Below are 17,811 nucleotides of genomic sequence, written 5' to 3' on the forward strand. Positions count from 1 at the left end.
ACAGGTTCTTTTTTCGATTCATTTTGTGTTTTCTTCAATTGGTAATTCATTCTTCTTTTTTCGAGTTCACGTCGTTTCGATTGCGGAGTTTGTTTCTCTCGAAGTCTTTTTTTGGACTCCCGCCAAGATTTTCTCAAATTCTCACGAGCCATTCTTGTTGTAACTGGCCGCCCATTATTTTCTTTCAATCTTTGCCGATAATCTTGCATTCTTAATTTGCTCTTTTCTGCGAGCTCTTTTTTTTTCTCACTGGAAATTTGTTGGCGGTAATGGCGTTTACGTTCGGCATCTTTTCGTAAAAATTCTTCATAAGCCTCCTTATCTCCTTTTCGTCTTTCTTTCTCTAAGTGGTAGTACATCTGTCTCTTCTCTTGACGGCTCTTCGGTCTTTCAGGGCTGAATTGACGAACTCTTAGGGTAACTCCACGTAATTTCGGAAGACCACATAAATTCGGAAGTTTTTTTTCTACAGCATCTCCACGGTCGCGGAGAGGGAATACCTACGTGGATTAGGCCAAATTAGATATAGGGGAGGTAGGTTGGTATTTCCCGGGAATTCCACGGGATTCCGCGCCATTTTGATGACGTAGTACGCATTTCTTTCTGGCACACGAAATCAGCGCGGCAGGGCGAAAAAGTCAGTCATGTAAGTAAATTATTGATTCGCCCCGCTTTTACGGAATTTCGTGGCAGCCGATACGTAAACACTGCCAAGAAGTTGGCCTATTGATAGGAAGTCGATAGTTTGTTTATAAACATTCATTTTCTATCGGAATACGCTCATCGTAAAAAAAAACGGCGATTTTCAAGAACTCGCTCGCCTACACAATTTCGGAAATCCCACACCCAGCTTTCACGGCTCTTCCACATAATTTCGGAAGTTCCGAAATTATGTTAGATTAGTTACGCGTATGTTTACACAGCTGTTATCCACATTAAATAAGACTGTGATGCTGATTAGTTAGGCCTATCAAAGAAAGAAAGTCAGGTTTAGAACTATTTTCTCTAGGCTCATTCATTCATGAATTCAGGTAGGGCTACTACCATCCAGATTCAGTCAAAATAAGATCTTGGTCTAGGCTGTCATAACAAATTACAGAAACAATCTATCCAGGCCTAACGAAATATTTTTTTTAAATTTTCTTTCACCTCGGTTCATAATAAAGAAGGTCATGTTTTCATTTCTTTTTTATAGAATGCCAAAAGTGTATCGAAAGTGGACGGAAGCTCAGATGCGTGAAGCCATTGAGTCCCTCAGAAATGGCTCATCAGTTTTATCGGCGGCTAAGAATTTTGCAGTTCCAAAATCAACTCTGCACGACGGTGTTAGTGGCAAAATACCGGCAGATTCAAAACTAGGCCGGCCGACACATTTAACGGAGGCAGATGAGAAAAAGCTCGCCGATTTTGCCAAAAACAGGGCTGATTTGGGATACGGATTCTCAAAGAATAATTTCCTGAAATATGCTGGAGATCTTGCGTTGAAACGTGGAAAACCGTTCAAGGAGGTGCTTGTCAATTAGCCAACATCATTAGGATTTGTTATTTGAAAGCATGAATTTAATAATGCAGTCTTTTCTTTTAGATTGTCCCAAGTGATCAGTTTTGGGCTGGGTTTAAATCCAGAAATCCGTCAGTAACACTGCGCAAGCCCGAAGGCACTGCTGCCATCAGGCATCAGTGTATAAATGTAAAAAAAGTGGGGATGTTTTTTGGAGCAGCAAAATTTGCATTGGCAGGACTTCAACCAATGCACATCTGGAACATGGATGAAACCGGCCTGCAGTTTTCCCATGTCCCTGGGAAAATAGTTGCTAGGTATGAAAATTGAACATTAGCTCAATGATAATTCTAGACATTGTGTCAATAGATAGGTAGGCTAATATTCCTCAGTGCAATATGTAGATATATACCTATACATACCCGTACATTTTTTCACTATCATGCATGATTTTTAACCAATTTTTTAGTCAAAATCTCGAACTTTCAGCAAATAAACTAACATATTGTATCAATTGTGGCATTTATTATCATAGTTTAATGGAATCAATGACCCTTTGAATCAAATACAACTGTAAATTTGTCATAAAATGCACACCAAGTCCTCTGAAAATATAAAACAGATATCTCATAAAGGTTTGATAATAAGACTAAGAATTGTGTTTCATTCACAGAAAGGGAAGCAGATATGTGCAGGCACGCATTAGTGGCAATCGTGAAACTATTACCATCATGGCTTGTGGTAATGCGGCAGGGCAGATGCTAGCACCGAATGTAATTTTTAAAGGGAAAACGGCAGCATCACTGCAGTCTGTTGATTCCAATCGAGCACCTCCCGGAACTACAGTGTCTGTTTCTGAAAGTGGATGGACAAAGCAGGTTACAAATAATAGGCCTATACATAACCAGGAATCAACAACTTACTTTTAATCTATCTAACTTTCCATAATTTTTATCATAATAGGGAATCGCAACACTGTGGTTTAAGAAGAGCTTTTTACCAGCAATCGGCCGAGTTCGCCCGCAAGTTTTGATATCAGATGGTCATAATAGCCACAATTTCTTAGAATTGGTGGAACTGGCTCGCGAAAATAACATCAAATTAGTTGAACTCCCAGAGCACACATCACACTGGCTACAGCCTCTAGATCGGTAGGTCTTTTTGCCCTTATTGATTTATACAATCTAATTTAATGTTTACCGCGGCGGTATGTGTTCTTTTTTAGATCGTGTTTTAAGACATTAAAGTCCTCATGGAATCGCCTCTGTCAAAACTTCTCAAATCAAAATCCAGGTCGGATCATCAACAAGAGTTGTTTTTTTGAAATCTTTACACCTACTTGGCAGAGTATCTCGCCTGAACACTTAATTAATGGATTCAGGTCGTGCGGGATTTATCCATTCGATCCTTCTATAATTCCACCAGAGGCATTTCTTCCATCTACAACTACAATTGCAACAGTCATTGCTGATGTGAGTTATTTTCTATCCGGGTCATATGATCTCACCAAGTTGTTATTTGAATACAATGATGTGTATTGGTATTCTAGATCGCCGATCCTACACCATGTAGTGATGTTCCGTTGTCGGAATCAAATAAGGTATGACTTTTCACACTAAAACATACAAAACGTAAATATAGACAAAATCATTTAAAATATCTTGCAATGACCTGTAACCTTAATTACTATCTAGAATCAATCAACGAGTGAAAATCCATCTCAGGTGTGAAACAAAAAACTTTATTAATTATAGGTTCATTGTTTGTTAATTAGTATTATTATTTTACCTGTGTTGGAATAACAGATTCAGATTGGTTCTATTGTGTTCTTTGTTGTTACTTACACCTAATGATTTTACATTTCAGTTTTCAAGTGCTGACGAACAATCAACAAATATCCTTTTATTTTTCATGATTTGTTTTCCTCACATTACATTCACATCTAAATGGAGTATTCACATATGTTTATGAAATATATCTTTCAGTTTTTAACAGCGGAGACAGAAGCGCCACCTATATTTCCTTTTGATAACAACTCGTCCCCAGGTAACAGAGAATTTAGAATGAATTAAATACAAATATTTTTCCATATGAGATATCTCATTTCGATTCTCAAAACATTATCAGCTGATCCAGATCACGATGTTTTGGATTACCCTGTGGTCACACTAGCAAAAAAGAAGAGAAAATGTGAAGAGAAAAGATACTTCATACTTACTGCTGACGATGCCTATGCGAATGCGGTTGCTAAGCAAAATCTAAAAGAAAAAAAAGAACAAGAGAGAATTGAAAAGAGGCAAAAAAGACTCACTACAACTGTAAGTTAAAATAGTGCTGCAAATAGGTTATGGTTTTAATGTACCATTTATTTACATTTTTCCTGTCACGCTCTTTTTGCAGATTTCATCGAGACCAGAGGAATCAAATATTCCAGTAAGTAGATAACAAAACCATTTGAGAATGTTAATTCAATGATTCATTATTTGTCAATGAAAAACATGCATTTCAGGGCCATGATGATCAAACTCAAGATGATGATCAAATTCCTGAAGCAAGTATGCCTAAAGTACAAGAAATAAATATTAGGTAGGCTTGTAGAATTGTAGTTTAGATCTTGTTTGTATACTGACTTGAAAATGGTCGTTTTCTTTTAACAGTGAGGGTGTCTACATAGCGCTATACCAAGAGGGCAATCGTGGACGAAAACATCTTTATTTTGGAGTGGTACGATTCCTTGAAATTAGTTCTGAGAACAAATGCATTCAATGGCTTACCCAATTCATGAAATCTGTTTTCAGATCTTAGAGATTCTTGCCTTTGGAGACGTAGTGATGGTACAGTTTCTTAACCAACCATGTGAAACTAAAAATTCATTTATATGGCCGGATGTAGACATCATCGAGGAGCACCCCACAGAAAACATCATCTATGATTTAAGCCCTCCAAAAGTCATCAACAACAGGATGCAGCTAGAGTTTCCAAAAGAAGAATTCCAAAATACGATGGACGTGTTCGCTACATTCTAAAATCAAAATATTTTTGTCAACTTAATCAGTGGAATATATGTTTTATTTTTAATTTATGGATGTAAATGTTAGGTTTTTGGTAAGTTTTTAGTTTTATAGGTACAAATCTTATTTTTTTATGAGCCTGATATTTTATTAATCAGGTAGGCATATAAGTTATTTTTTCAAAATACATAACAGCAATAATATATGGGTTGTGCAATACGAATATGTTATGAAATATAAAAGTTTGAAATACTTAACTTCTGCTTCTGTTTATTTGTTTACCCTCAATCAGCTGATCGGCTAAAATTGCGCGAATTAAAATAGTTTAATTATTGGATTCGAACATCAATCACCTGCTAACACCCCTACTTTACCCAAATGGCATTGTCCAACTAGCGTTGCCATATTGCTATGAAGCATCAGTATTTTTTAATCTCATCAACTTTATATAAAAAGAATTTCTTTTATATAAAAACATTGTATGAAATGACATATACATTGATTAATCGTCGTAAAATTTGCGCGAAATTAAAATAGTTTAATAATGGGATTCGAACCTCAATGACATTGCTACCACCCCTACTTAACCAAAATGGCATTGTCCAACTACCGTTCATATAGCTACCTCCCCTACTTTACCAACATGACATTGTCCAAGAACGACGCGTTGTGAGTACATATAAATGATAGCAAATATTTTCGTTATTTCGTTTCCGAAATTATGTGGAGTGCTTCCGAATTTACGTAACCAGGTATTCCGAAATTATGTTATCTCTTAAAATGACATAAATTGACATATCTTTTAAAGGGAACTCGTTTTAAACGATTCCTTAATGATATTAGACCGCAGAAATATGCGGCTATGAAAAAAAGTGCTATTGGCAATTCCTATAGTCGAAGATTAATGCCCGTGAAATTAGTTGATTAAAAAACGGCTTCCGAAATTACGTGGAGTTACCCTAATTTATATCGTACGGATCTCTTATTTTCTCTGAAAAAGTTAAGACACATTGAGTCAATGAGATGAAAAGAGATATGGTTCCATTGCAGCATATATTATATCCTAGTTGTCTACCAAGTTTGGAAAAAATTGGCCATCAATTGCGGCCTCTAGGCCGTTAACGTCCATTTTCATATCGGCCCCCCTGGTGGCCATAATTTGAATCGAAGCGACCCAATTTTAAATAGGGTTCTGCCCCATGTGATACCCTAGTTGTCTACCAAGTTTGAAAAAAATCGGCCATGAATTGCGGCCTCTAGACCGTTAACGTCCATTTTCATATCGGCCCCCTGGTGGCCATAATTTGAATCGAATCGACCCAATTTTAAATAGGGTTCTGCCCCATGTGATACCCTAGTTGTCTACCAAGTTTGAAAAAAATGGTCAACAATTGCGGCCTCTAGGCCGTTAACGTCCATTTTCATATCGGCCCAATGGTGGCCATAATTTGAATCGAAGCGACCCAATTTTAAATAGGGTTCTGCCCCATGTGATACCCTAGTTGTCTACCAAGTTTGAAAAAAATCGGCCATCAATTGCGGCCTCTAGGCCGTTAACGTCCATTTTCATGTCGGCCCCCCTGGTGGCCATAATTTGAATCGAATCGACCCAATTTTAAATAGGGTTCTGCCCCAGGTGATACCCTAGTTGTCTACCAAGTTTGAAAAAAATCGGCCATCAATTGCGGCCTCTAGGCCGTTAACGTCACTTGCTTCTATACCGCAAATCAGTAAATTGGTTCGTTACAGATTTGGTTCGTTACAGATTATTCTTTATAAGTTCAGGATGCACGAAGACACAAAAATTTAGCGTCTTTGTTACATCCTTGCTATTGTTGCCATAAAATCACCTAAAAAAATATCTAGGTCTGTTGTGACGAGTATAATGCCATGCAGATTCTCATTTATGGTCTAAATCAAAGGTCTAAATAGCATTCTCTGGGCGAATCTTATAGTTTCCAACAAGGACGTAACAGTGACTCTAAATTTTGAAAAGGAATTTCTTCATTATTAGTGTCTTTGTTACATCCAATGCATTGAGAATTAGGCCTAGGCAATGCAAATATGGAAATATGTTCCAAATTGAAATTGAGCAACTCATTAGTGATTTTCTTCAAATCAAAGGCAGTAACCTGTAAAAATACCTTCCAGTTGTAAGCAGAAGTTATTTTTACAACTGGACGTAAATAGGACACGACCCGAAATAACAGTAAAAGCAGCACCGTCTCATTTCAAGCGCTTGTTGCTGACGCTAGTTGACGTGAAATAACTCAATTTATTTGCCCCCTGCTACTTTATGAGAGAAAGTTTCATGGTACGAGTCATTTCTAGGTATGCAGGCAATAATAAATATTCATTTCAATACTAAACGAACCATACATACAATTTGTCAAGGACGTAACAAAAGTTTTTTTTATACGTACTTTCCATCGACCGCGACATCGTCTGCCATCTTGAAACAAACTTAGTTTGGGGTGGCGCTACTGTACGGATACATTGTAGAGGCTAATCTTGCGCGGTGTAAGGTATCGTCTGCCGGCTTATAGCTCCATACGTAAACAACTTTTTTATTTCGGGACGCACGTTTTTTGACACCAAAATAATTCTTCAACGATTTATATGCAGAATAAAGAAAGATCCTCTGAACAATGCAAATATTATCTACGATTGATGATTCTGGAAGGTCAAGCTTATTTTAGCGGCAAAATTTTAAGTACTATCCGGAATCGTTCTTATTTATAGGAATTTTCCTGGACGTAACAAATAGGACTCCATATGTTACGTCCGGATCAAATTTGTTTCGCCATCAATTCCACATTTTATTATTTTAACAATTGTACTACATACGTCTTAATAAAAAGCAAAAGTTATAGCAATTTTCAATGGAGTAAAGATATCAGTCTTGTGTGCAACCCAAAGTATGAAAAAATATCGATGATTTTATCTGCTAAAAAAAGACACCAAAAATTTTTGAAATGAAATTAGGACAAACTACTTTTAAAAAGTGTTCATTTAATTGTATTCAGTAGTCATCACTTCAAATTCTTGCTGTTGTATGGCCATTCCTCGCACCTTCTCTTGAGATATTTTACAAGAGTGATCCCACAATATAAATGGGTTGAATTTAGAATTGTTCAGGACGTAACGAAATTTTAGGACATCATATTTTGACTCATATATATATATAGTTTTATAAACGCCAACTTATCGGGACATGCGTGATTCTGAGACTCGGAGTATTGGGTCCTCTCTGTCGTATTGGGTCATTTTCTATTTATTGGGACTAGGACCCAATAATTTTGGCCCCAATTATTTAGCTGACGTGGTTAGCACCCATACATTATTATATCGTATGTGGTAGAAATGCATATTGGGTCGTTGAGTAGCGACACAACACCCCTCTGGTGGTGAACTCCGGAAACGGTATGTATGATTCGACCAATCAGATTTGATATATATCTATCGACCAATCAGATTGATTCGTATGACTCGACCAATCAGATTCAAGGATCACATCAACGTGGCGGCCATTATCGTTGTTTCGATTCGGAATTATGTTTAGCGTTTATGCACGGCTTGTTGGGTAAGTACTATTGATAAATGAAATCTTTTTGCTCGTATCAACTGAGTTAGTTACCTAATCGTCGGTGGTAAGCTTTTTATAATCGGATGGGCTTATACCAACGTGTGGTTTGTGAAAATATCCGATCGTGAAACTAAACCACTGACAGGTTAGGCTATCAACTAGACTAACAATAGACTCATTGAATGTTCTTTGAATAATTCAATTCAGTAGGCCAATTCTATGTCACTGAACAGTTGCCGAACAATACACCCATGGACCGTAGGTAGGCCTAAACAAACCGGACATATTCGGGGCGACTTTTACTCTTGATTTCGTTCGTTTGGCATGATATTTTAATCCAGGCTTTTAGGCCTACCGCAGGTGAAGTGTAATCAGGTCGGCACCGGTAGTCCTACACAGTCACAGCCAATTCATTTTGGGGGTGCGAAGAGATAGGCCTAGGTCTATGGTGGAACTTTTAGGCTTATTGGATGGCATAACTAAGGATTCACATCAGAGTGCTCCGTAGTTAGGAGTGCTCCCTAAGCCGGCTTTTGGCAGTAGTTAGCACAACTGTGGAGTCGGAGAAACCAATATGGCATCTCATTCAAAGAGCGGCTGTAATTCAAGCCCAAACTATTGACATTTTGACCAAAAGAAAGTAAGTTTTTAGGCCAAAAGTTACTGATTTTTGTTTCCCAAAAAATTTTTTTTTCAATATTTTCCAACTTTTTCAGTATGGGCCATTTTCATCCCTGATCATGTGTATATTTTAACTACTACTCAATTGCTTTAGGCCTATAAAGCAATTCGATAAGCCTACAAGTCGTGTGGAAGATTCCAATCAATCCGCAGTTGAACCACATGGAGAGTCTTATGACAGATATGAGTCAGCTTGCCGCAACCGATGGTAAATCAGTTTAGTTATTTCATATCTTTTAAGCCCACTTGGAACTGGTCTAGTACCTAGCCGTTGGTTGTAGGGAACCGGTATTCGGTAACAACGACTGGTATTCAGACTAACTTGGGACTTAAGACCTTAAGTTGATTTTATTGGGAAATATAAGACCAAGATCAAGTAACGTGTCGTATACGGCTGAGTGTTTATGTGGTAGTGTAACTTGTACAGTCGGGTATTGGATGGTGCTGCCATCTTGGGTCCGGGTGGTAGTCCGCAGGCAGAGGGAGTCGTCTTCCAGAGTTGTTTAGCCAGTCGAAAACTGGTTGTTCGGGGAGACGGTTGTAATAAAACTACTGGCATATTCTATCAGTCTATGCTTTTTATTTTAATCTCTAGTTCTCAGGAGCAGGAGTTGGAGTTTTCCTAAGCGGAGTGTGCTGGCGTGTCCACCGTACACGTCCGCTGAAGTAGTCGCTACCGTTCGTTCCTCAACGAGAGGACCGACATCCCTCGATATCGATCGTGCGAGAAGCTCGCTAAGGGGGCGCTGCTGTTCGACCCTCAACGAGAGGATCGACATCGATCGTGCGAGAAGCTCGCTAAGGGGCGCTGCTGTTCGACCCTCAACGAGAGGATCGACATCACTCGACATCGGTCGTGCGAGAAGCTCGCTAAGGTTGCGCTGCTGTTCGACCCTCAACGAGAGGACCGACATTGCTCCAAATTAATCGTGCGAGAAGCTCGCTAAGGGGGCGCTGCTGTTTGACCCTCAACGAGAGGACCGACATCGCTCGACATCGGTCGTGCGAGAAGCTCGCTAAGTGCGCGCTACTGTTCGTTCCTCAACGAGAGGACCCACATCGCTCGACATCGATCGTGCGAGAAGCTCGCTAAGGGGGCGCTGCGGTTCGACCCTCAACGAGAGGATCGACATCGATCGTGCGAGAAGCTCGCTAAGGGGCGCTGCTGTGCGACCCTCAACGAGAGGACCGACATCGCTCGACATCCGTCGTGCGAGAAGCTCGCTAAGGGCGCGCTGCTGTTCGTTCCTCAACGGGAGGACCGACGTTGCTCCAAATTGATCGTGCGAGAAGCTCGCTAAGGAGACGCTGCTGTTCGATCCTCAACGGGAGGACCAACATCGATCGTGTGAAAGGCTCGCTAAAGAGGCGCCGCTGTTCGATCCTCAACGGGAGGACCGTTACGATCGTGCGAGAAGCTCGCTAAGGGTGCGCTGCTGTTCGACCCTCAACGAGAGGACCGACGTTGCTCCAAATTGATCGTGCGAGAAGCTCGCTAAGGGGGCGCTGCTGTTTGACCCTCAACGAGAGGACCGACGTTGCTCCAAATTGATCGTGCGAGAAGCTCGCTAAGGGGGCGCTGCTGTTTGACCCTCAACGAGAGGACCGACGTTGCTCCAAATTGATTGTGCGAGAAGCTCGCTAAGGAGACGCACATAGACAAATATACATACATACACATATACGTATACATCCACATACACACATATACACACACATACATGTGTATCTATATAGTCCACTCAACCCAGAGTAAAGCGGTATCTGTGTCCGTGTTTAATTAGAGTTGTGACGAAAGGTAGCTAGATCATTTACCAGGTTACATACAACTTTGCCTATTTCAGAACCATTGTTATAATTAGAGAAGAGGAGGGCGAATTGTTCATCAGGGTTTTGGGTTGAGAAGGAAGGGATAATATCATTGATGTTGGTGAGATGTTTAGCACGGATTGTTGAGAGAGCAGTGCAGTCGAGAAGGAAATGGTTTTCGTCCTCAATTTGATTTGAGTTGCAGAGCTTACAGGTCCTGTTTTCAATGGGGGTAATTGGGCGGATGTGACGACCAGTCTCTATGTGAAGTGAGTGGTTAGAAACTCTTAATTTTGTGAATTGCCGTCTAATGTAGAGGGGCTGGGACATAATGTAATTTTCCGTGTAGAATGCAGTTTTGAAAAGTTTATAACTACGGAGTTTAGAATTGGAGGGATCGTTGATGAATTGGAGCCATTTGTCTGAGTAAAGGCGTTGTGACTGTAGTTTTATAGTTCTTATTGTGCTCGGTCGGAGACTAAAGCCTTGGTTCAGCCAGGTATTCTCAAGATTGAGGCAGTCAAGTATGGATTTGATGCCCGAGCACCAGTTAACAGTTGAGTTACTCAGGCAGTCAATATATGCTTTCCTAATGAGTGGAGGGGGAGAGTTTGCATATACGGAACCAATAATTAATAAGCTGAGGGATGACAGACAGGAGAATGGGAAACCGGCCAAGTTCTCCTCTGGTTGCTGCATTTGAGGTTTTCCTGTTTACACCTAGAATGAATTTGTAGAAGTTTCAGTGTTGCCAGCACCTAGCTTTGCTATATCCGGAAGTATTTATTGACATACACAAACTTGCGAGCGCCGTAGGCGCGAAGCCATTTCGGGGGGTTTGGGGGTCCCCCCCAAGAAAATTTCAGAAATTAGAAGCGTTTTCCGAGCACTTAGAGCGATCGTGAACCCATGAACAACTTATTATATTCTGGAAGGTAATGGCTATTTCCAATGTGGCACATCCTCATTCGTTGACGATCAGCATCTTCTCACGCATTACGGGTCGAGTCCTGAATTATTGCAGTTCAAATGCGCCGATGAACGCTCACAAATTCAAGATCGTAGCGCTTGAGCGCTTAGTTGGCAAGGAAATATTTAAAATTTCGTTAATAATCAATTTATCCGTGAATATTATGCAACTCATTTTCCGGGGAACTATTGCATACGGGCCTATTGAAAATAAAAAAAATGGAACATTCAAAAAAGGACGGATCATAGATAGTTTAGGTCTAAGCCTATATAGATGATCATAGATGTGTAACTTGAAGGGACGTACCTATGAATGCTCTGATAAAGATGATCTAATACAAGCGCGGCGCATCAGCAAGTCAAGTCGTGGTTACAGTACAGAAGTTTATTGAACTCCAAAATTTTACAATACACATTCGAGTATAAAATCAATAAAGTTATAAGCACTACTCTGTATACTTACACAAAAGCCTCTCGACCGCGGAGCTGCGCGGCGTCGTCATGACGATGAGTGGTGGTGCAATCATCACAGCGAATGCGTATCGGTGGCCGTTCTAATAAAAATTAACGGCATTTTCGCGCAGTACGGAGAAGAAAATTTCCGGATTTTTTTTTGAAAGTTTCGATTCCAGGAACTCCGGAAATTTCCGGAAGTCTGGCAACACTGAAGTTTAGGGCTGTTTTTTCTGCAGGGAGGGAATGACATATAGCGAGAACTATCACTAATAGACGGACGCCGGGCGCCGAAGGCGCCTGGAGGACGTCCCTTTGGTAAACGCGTATATGTGGATACTACGAAGTGTCTTCTTAACCGATTCTGACTAGCTGACAAAGTCAGAAAAAAATGACGTCACTTGACGTCCGGTTTGAAGTTCATGGGGAAATCGGAAGTAGAATTACGTCACGCTAAAATCCGGCATTCCACTAACTAAAATACGGTAACTTATGGATCGGGTTATTTTAGAATGTATTTATTTCATGAAATTTCGAACAAGATTGGGTTGATGAATAGTTTAACAATGAACCGCGTTGATTGATCGAGTTGAAATTAGCTGAAATTCCCTTAGCAACAGGGGCGAATTCATAATAACAAAACGCGGCCGCGGCCCGGTGCCACGCGGTTCGGCACGCAGGTTCGAATCCCGGAGAATTACGCTCTCGCGCGCGCAGCTGTCATTCTCAGCGGCAGCACTGAAATACACTTTTTTAATCAAAAGTAACGACCCTAAAAACTGCGGTGAGTCGCGTTAGTCGTAAAATTCCTCGGCCAGCGCGGCGGCGGATCGGCACGGCGTAGTCTCGCTCTCGAGCAGCAACATCATCGCGGTCGGCAAAAACATTAGTCTCCGCCCCTTCTTCACCAAATAAGGAATTCGGAACCGCTGGCCGCGTGCACTGCTTATTTTGAACCGTATTCCAGGCGGATTAGAAAGAAATGTATATTTTTCGCAAGAGAAATCAATTTTTGTACTGACATTCGCATTTCCTGCTAATTCGAGTTTTTTCTAGCAGAAAATAATTTTCCGATTTGTGCGTTTCAACGCGTATTCGATTTTTTTTCTTTTTGAAGGTAATTAAGAAATGCGTTGTACTCTTCTCGTCTTCCTTTTATTTCCAAATGGAGCTAATTTCTAAATTAACTACCATGTCAAAATTCTTCAATATTGCAAAAACCCCTCTCAGTTCCCACCATAGAAATGTCATTGGTTACATTATGGTTTCACAAAGAGTTTTAAACCATTAAAAAATGACACTTTATCTAAATCGAAAGAATAATCTTTTTAGCAGACAGTGGTACCGAGACCTGATTTATAAGAAATTTTTCAAGTTTTTTCTCGCAAAAATTAAAATATTAAATTTCATTTGATCTTATAATATAAGATTCAAGAATTATGAGGTTTGATTCATTTCTGAAATTTGGGCTTATAATATATCAAGCTCAAATTTCAGAAATGAATCAAATTTACAGTTACAGAGTTACAGTTTCATCTTCTTTCTTCCCACCCCTTAACTCGAGCATTAATTTTAAATTTTCCAAGTTTTGACTAAGTTGATTTAATTTCTTCATTAATTCATTGCTGTGGGTTCAACTACAGTACAATTTCAATATGAAATATTGGAGTTGATTCTCTTTCCAGTTTCATTCACAGGGGTTTGGCGATGGGCTTGGATTTTATTTCCGGGTTGTTGATAATCTCGCGAGAATGGCGCTAAATATGAACTACGAATAAATTCAAAATATCACGGAAATACCTTGTGTTTATATTGTTTATTTATCCGCTATAAAGTTTCGATAAACAATTGGTCGTTAAGAATCATTATCAGACGGTCGTCACACTACTATATAAAAGAACAAGGGATGAAACGCAGTTCAATTCATGCCAGCCAGAAAGTTGGGACAGTCACGTGACATTCTGATGATGTCATCACATTTAAAACTTTAACATGAAAAGTTAACATATTCACAGACCGGTATCAATTGTCAGATTATGATTCATATGAAATTAATAATTTATAAAGAATTGTGATCAAATATATAATTCATAGACAAAAAATGCATTTGAATGTGAATTAATCTCAAATATTTTTCGTATCATAGTTTCCATCTTAGATGCTTCGGGTTTGCATTCATTCAAATAAGAAGCGCGACTGTCACGTGACTGGCTGGCACAACTCTGAACTGCGTTTCATCCCTTGTTATTTTACATAGTAGCGTGACGACCGTCTGATAATGATCCTTAACGACCAATTGTTTATCGGAACTTAATGGCGGATAAATAAACAATATAAACACAAGGTATTTCTATATTTTGAATTTATTTTCAGTTCATATTTAGCGCCATTCTCGCGAGATTATCAACAACCCGGAAATAAAATCCAAGCCCATCGCCAAACCCCTGTGGTTTCATTAACAACATTTAAGTGTGCTCCTTGTCACTGACAATATTTTGAGTGTTTTCGACTTCGTTACCCCGTACTTGAGGTTGTTTTCCCCAATCGCTATCATTTCTTACTATGAAAAATTGAATCAAGCTGTGACGAGGCGTCCGTCACTTAGATTTCATCTATTACATATCATTAGGGCCTACCGTATTAGACGATGCTGTTATAGAATACCACTTGCAAATTGAAAAAGGCTTCGGATGCTCTAATCCAGATTTTACTTTAATAAGCCTCGTTGACAGAACATTTCGAAACGTTCCATGCCTAACCGCCGTCGCCAGCGACGCCATCATCATCGTAATTCCAACTGATAAGAAAAGGATGGCTCCGATAGCGGTACTGGTAGAGTCGAGTCGCGTGAAGACTGGTAGCCGGTCTGAATGCCGGTTTGCTAGCGTATCTATTTAACACCCGTATTGCTCGGGTTAGTTTTACCACCAACGGATGGCGCTGTATGTAAATTTCACATAAATCAACGACTTTCGGCTATTAGGGGTACTTAAGACCACTTGAAAACATCATAGTCAATTACGGTAGTAGTGAAAATAAAAAGAATTAGATACAGTAAGCACTATAGCACCCAGACCAGAGACATTTTATTCACACTAAGGACTATTAGTTAAACACTGATCTTCATTTCCATTAATTAATGATCTGTTGAATTGATTAGTAATACAGTCTTTCGGTGTTCGAGATAAAATGCCCGCAAAATAAGAACCTAACGAACCAGGGCTGACCACAAATTGCCAAACAGATAAATTTTCCGAAACGACACAATCCAATCATGTTTGGTATCAAATAACGCGTGGCGTGGACCTTGGTCTATTAACTGACCAATGCATGACCAGTACCATACAGTAAATTATTTGTTTTGCAAACAATTAAGTTGTTTGGTGTCAAATAACTAGATATGACGTGGGCATTAATCTAAAAATTGTTTAACTGACCAATGCTTGACCAGTACTGACCAGTTACCAGTGCTAACCAGAGCCCACCATAAGTAATTTATATTTACTTTAGTAAAGCAATAAAATCGTGTTTGGACGTCGAGCGACTAAATATGGCGCGGGCTATGAATTAACAACTAATTAACTGACCAATTTTGACCAATACTGACCCTAAAGTAATTTTTCTATTTTAGAAGCAACACAGTCGTGTGTGGTGTCAAATAATTAGATATGGTGTGGTATCTAACAACTATTCAACTGACCAAATCTTGACCAATACTGACCACATAGATATATTTATCTGTTTCGGTAACAACTTTGTCGTGTCTGGTATCAAATAATTTCATTTGGCCTAAACGTAAATATAACAAGATCTTTTACCTGTACAAGCTACACAAGTCCTGTCTAATTTCCGGTTAAATGTTTTTAGAAATGACACGGTGTATTGCCTGAATCCTTCGTTAGTACTACTAGCTCTTACATTTAAATTTGTCGCTTGAAAAGTCTTGTCAGAATTGTTTTTATTGTAGGTAGCGAGCTAACTTCCCCGAGCGAAATCGTCCACTAAATGCAAAAGATTTTCACGTGGGGTTTTGAACGATCAACGTTTCGATTTGTAATTGTAACGTGCGCATTTGAGCCTGTAACGTGCACATTTCACTCGCGTGAACGTGCGTATCGGTACCAACATGCGAAACTTGTCAAACGTTTGCGTTCAAGACGTTTAAACTGAACATAAGAAGATATCATATCATATATATATGAATATAGATGGAATGATAATGTAGTAGTTTTAAATGTTTCGTAGCTGCTGTCCACTGACCACAGATCAAAGTTAATCCCCTGATATGAAATATATATATTGGTTATAGTGATGTAGTAGTTCAGTGAGAATTCAAACTTATGGTTAATTTTGAGTGATCACAACACTGACCAATAGAGAAAGCTGTAAGGCCTAAGAAAAGATGCATTAAGTATAACATATCGTTCAATATAATGAAGAAGTATTCAACTGGCCATCTGATAGTTGGACTTATCTTATTGAAAAATATCGGAGAGTTAATGGGAGATCCCTGAATTCGAAACAATTCCACACTCAATCGATATTTTGAAAACACAATTTGCAATTTGTGGTCATGCATTTTTTGCACCAAAAGCATGAAGTATATTATCTTTGCTTGTAAAAATTTGAAATTTTGGGGAAGATTTTTGGCCCGTTAACCTGTGAACACGTCTTTCATATATTTTCTTCATATAAGACCGACCCTTGAAATAATGCTGAGAGTTGCGAGGAAAATTATGGTAGGATGTCTTCTTAGGCTGCTTCGTATCAGTGGAAGGTTGCTAATTATTGATTTTATACACAATAATCATAAGTACCAAGAGACTCCATAGAATATCGTTTTTCAATCATATGTACACGAATTATCGCGATATAAAGATAAATAGTACTTCTATATTTCTATATTCTATACTTTTTACGTCTTATACTGTATATTTATTTAGCAGTGTAAGTAAAGGGTGGATCAGCAGGCCACCTGAGACCATTCCACGATCTAAGGTCAGTTGCCAAAAGTTAGTAAGTTTACCAGTGGATAGCGAAAATTTATAATGACAATTAAAACTTGCTAAACATTGCTAAAATAACTTTATACTTGTAGAATAGTCACACTCAAATGCGGAGAATTACGATAATGCGATAATACGATACGAAAATACGATACCAAAACTCACTGTACAAATTCAAAAAGATGATCTCTAGTGAGAAATCGAACGTTGTGTCGTAATTTTCTGATGATAAATATTGGTTTGAAATTTGAAATGTGTACATAGTGGATCTTTTTCATATTAATTGTGTATTTGGTCATGTATAATGGTGAATGGTTAATTTAAACTAACTTTTGAGCAGCTGTATCCTTTATTCCTGTAATAGAGGACGCAATCTGTTTGCGGCAAACAGAACAAATAGCTAGAAAAGGTAACAATAGTCCATTGGCAAACTTAAAGCAAGCGTACACGTTGTTTAGGTTTTTCGAAGGGGAGAATTTTTGGGAAAATTAATGTTTAATCATCATTGAGATATAGTTGAGCTGTACACAAGGAGTTTGTTTGTAGTCCGATATCCGTGATTACCTCCCGCGTGGAGAGATACAATCTAAAACCAACCGTAGATTCAAATATTTTACTACAATTTTTCATGATCAATAAAAAGATTAATAGACATTGAACAAGATGGCGGATTACTAGTAGACACGTTAATTTGGACCTCCGCAAATATTGTTGATTAATAGTGGATTAGAGGAGATATTACCATGGAAAGTAAACAAAAATCAAGTATTACCAGGGAGAATTCAGTTAAATTTG

The 17,811-nt window shown here is 38.9% G+C and overlaps 2 protein-coding genes and 2 long non-coding RNA genes across 6 annotated transcripts in view; 2 read left to right on the forward strand and 2 right to left on the reverse strand.

Annotated features, from left to right (window-relative positions):
- The window catches only part of LOC141900754 (cytosol aminopeptidase-like), a 139,755-nt gene extending 124,892 nt beyond the window's left edge, over positions 1 to 14,863 (reverse strand). For all 3 annotated transcript variants that reach the window (XM_074787781.1, XM_074787782.1, XM_074787780.1), the window contains exon 1: positions 14,647 to 14,863. In XM_074787781.1, the coding sequence (XP_074643882.1) occupies positions 14,647 to 14,796 (150 nt within the window). In that variant the 5' untranslated portion in view covers positions 14,797 to 14,863. The remainder of the gene's footprint in view (positions 1 to 14,646) is intronic.
- LOC141900547 (uncharacterized) lies at positions 1,747 to 3,701 on the forward strand. Its single transcript, XM_074787501.1, has 7 exons — positions 1,747 to 1,818; positions 2,175 to 2,379; positions 2,465 to 2,652; positions 2,727 to 2,973; positions 3,051 to 3,101; positions 3,368 to 3,547; positions 3,629 to 3,701. Exons 1-6 carry the CDS (start codon positions 1,751 to 1,753, stop codon positions 3,470 to 3,472), a joined length of 864 nt encoding a protein of 287 aa, XP_074643602.1. The 5' UTR covers positions 1,747 to 1,750; the 3' UTR covers positions 3,473 to 3,547; positions 3,629 to 3,701.
- Positions 2,843 to 3,371, reverse strand: LOC141900548 (uncharacterized). The gene is made up of 3 exons (XR_012618718.1): positions 3,290 to 3,371; positions 3,009 to 3,116; positions 2,843 to 2,947 (listed from the first exon to the last, which is right to left on the reverse strand). It is a non-coding gene; the product is annotated as an uncharacterized LOC141900548 (long non-coding RNA).
- LOC141898505 (uncharacterized) lies at positions 3,730 to 4,064 on the forward strand. Its single transcript, XR_012618567.1, has 3 exons — positions 3,730 to 3,819; positions 3,902 to 3,934; positions 4,011 to 4,064. It is a non-coding gene; the product is annotated as an uncharacterized LOC141898505 (long non-coding RNA).
- Positions 14,864 to 17,811: the final 2,948 nt, after the last annotated feature.

This window comes from Tubulanus polymorphus, chromosome 2 (genome assembly GCF_964204645.1).
Source record: "Tubulanus polymorphus chromosome 2, tnTubPoly1.2, whole genome shotgun sequence".
Lineage (NCBI taxonomy): Eukaryota > Metazoa > Nemertea > Palaeonemertea > Tubulaniformes > Tubulanidae > Tubulanus > Tubulanus polymorphus.

Excerpts from the sequence above, each read along its gene's own strand:
- LOC141900547 (XM_074787501.1), top strand. The coding sequence starts at position 1,751 with ATGCACATCTGGAACATGGATGAAACCGGCCTGCAGTTTTCCCATGTC. Across the intron at positions 1,819-2,174 it reads CCTGGGAAAATAGTTGCTAG|AAAGGGAAGCAGATATGTGC; the intron begins GTATGAAAATTG and ends TTTCATTCACAG. Across the intron at positions 2,380-2,464 it reads AAAGTGGATGGACAAAGCAG|GGAATCGCAACACTGTGGTT; the intron begins GTTACAAATAAT and ends TTATCATAATAG.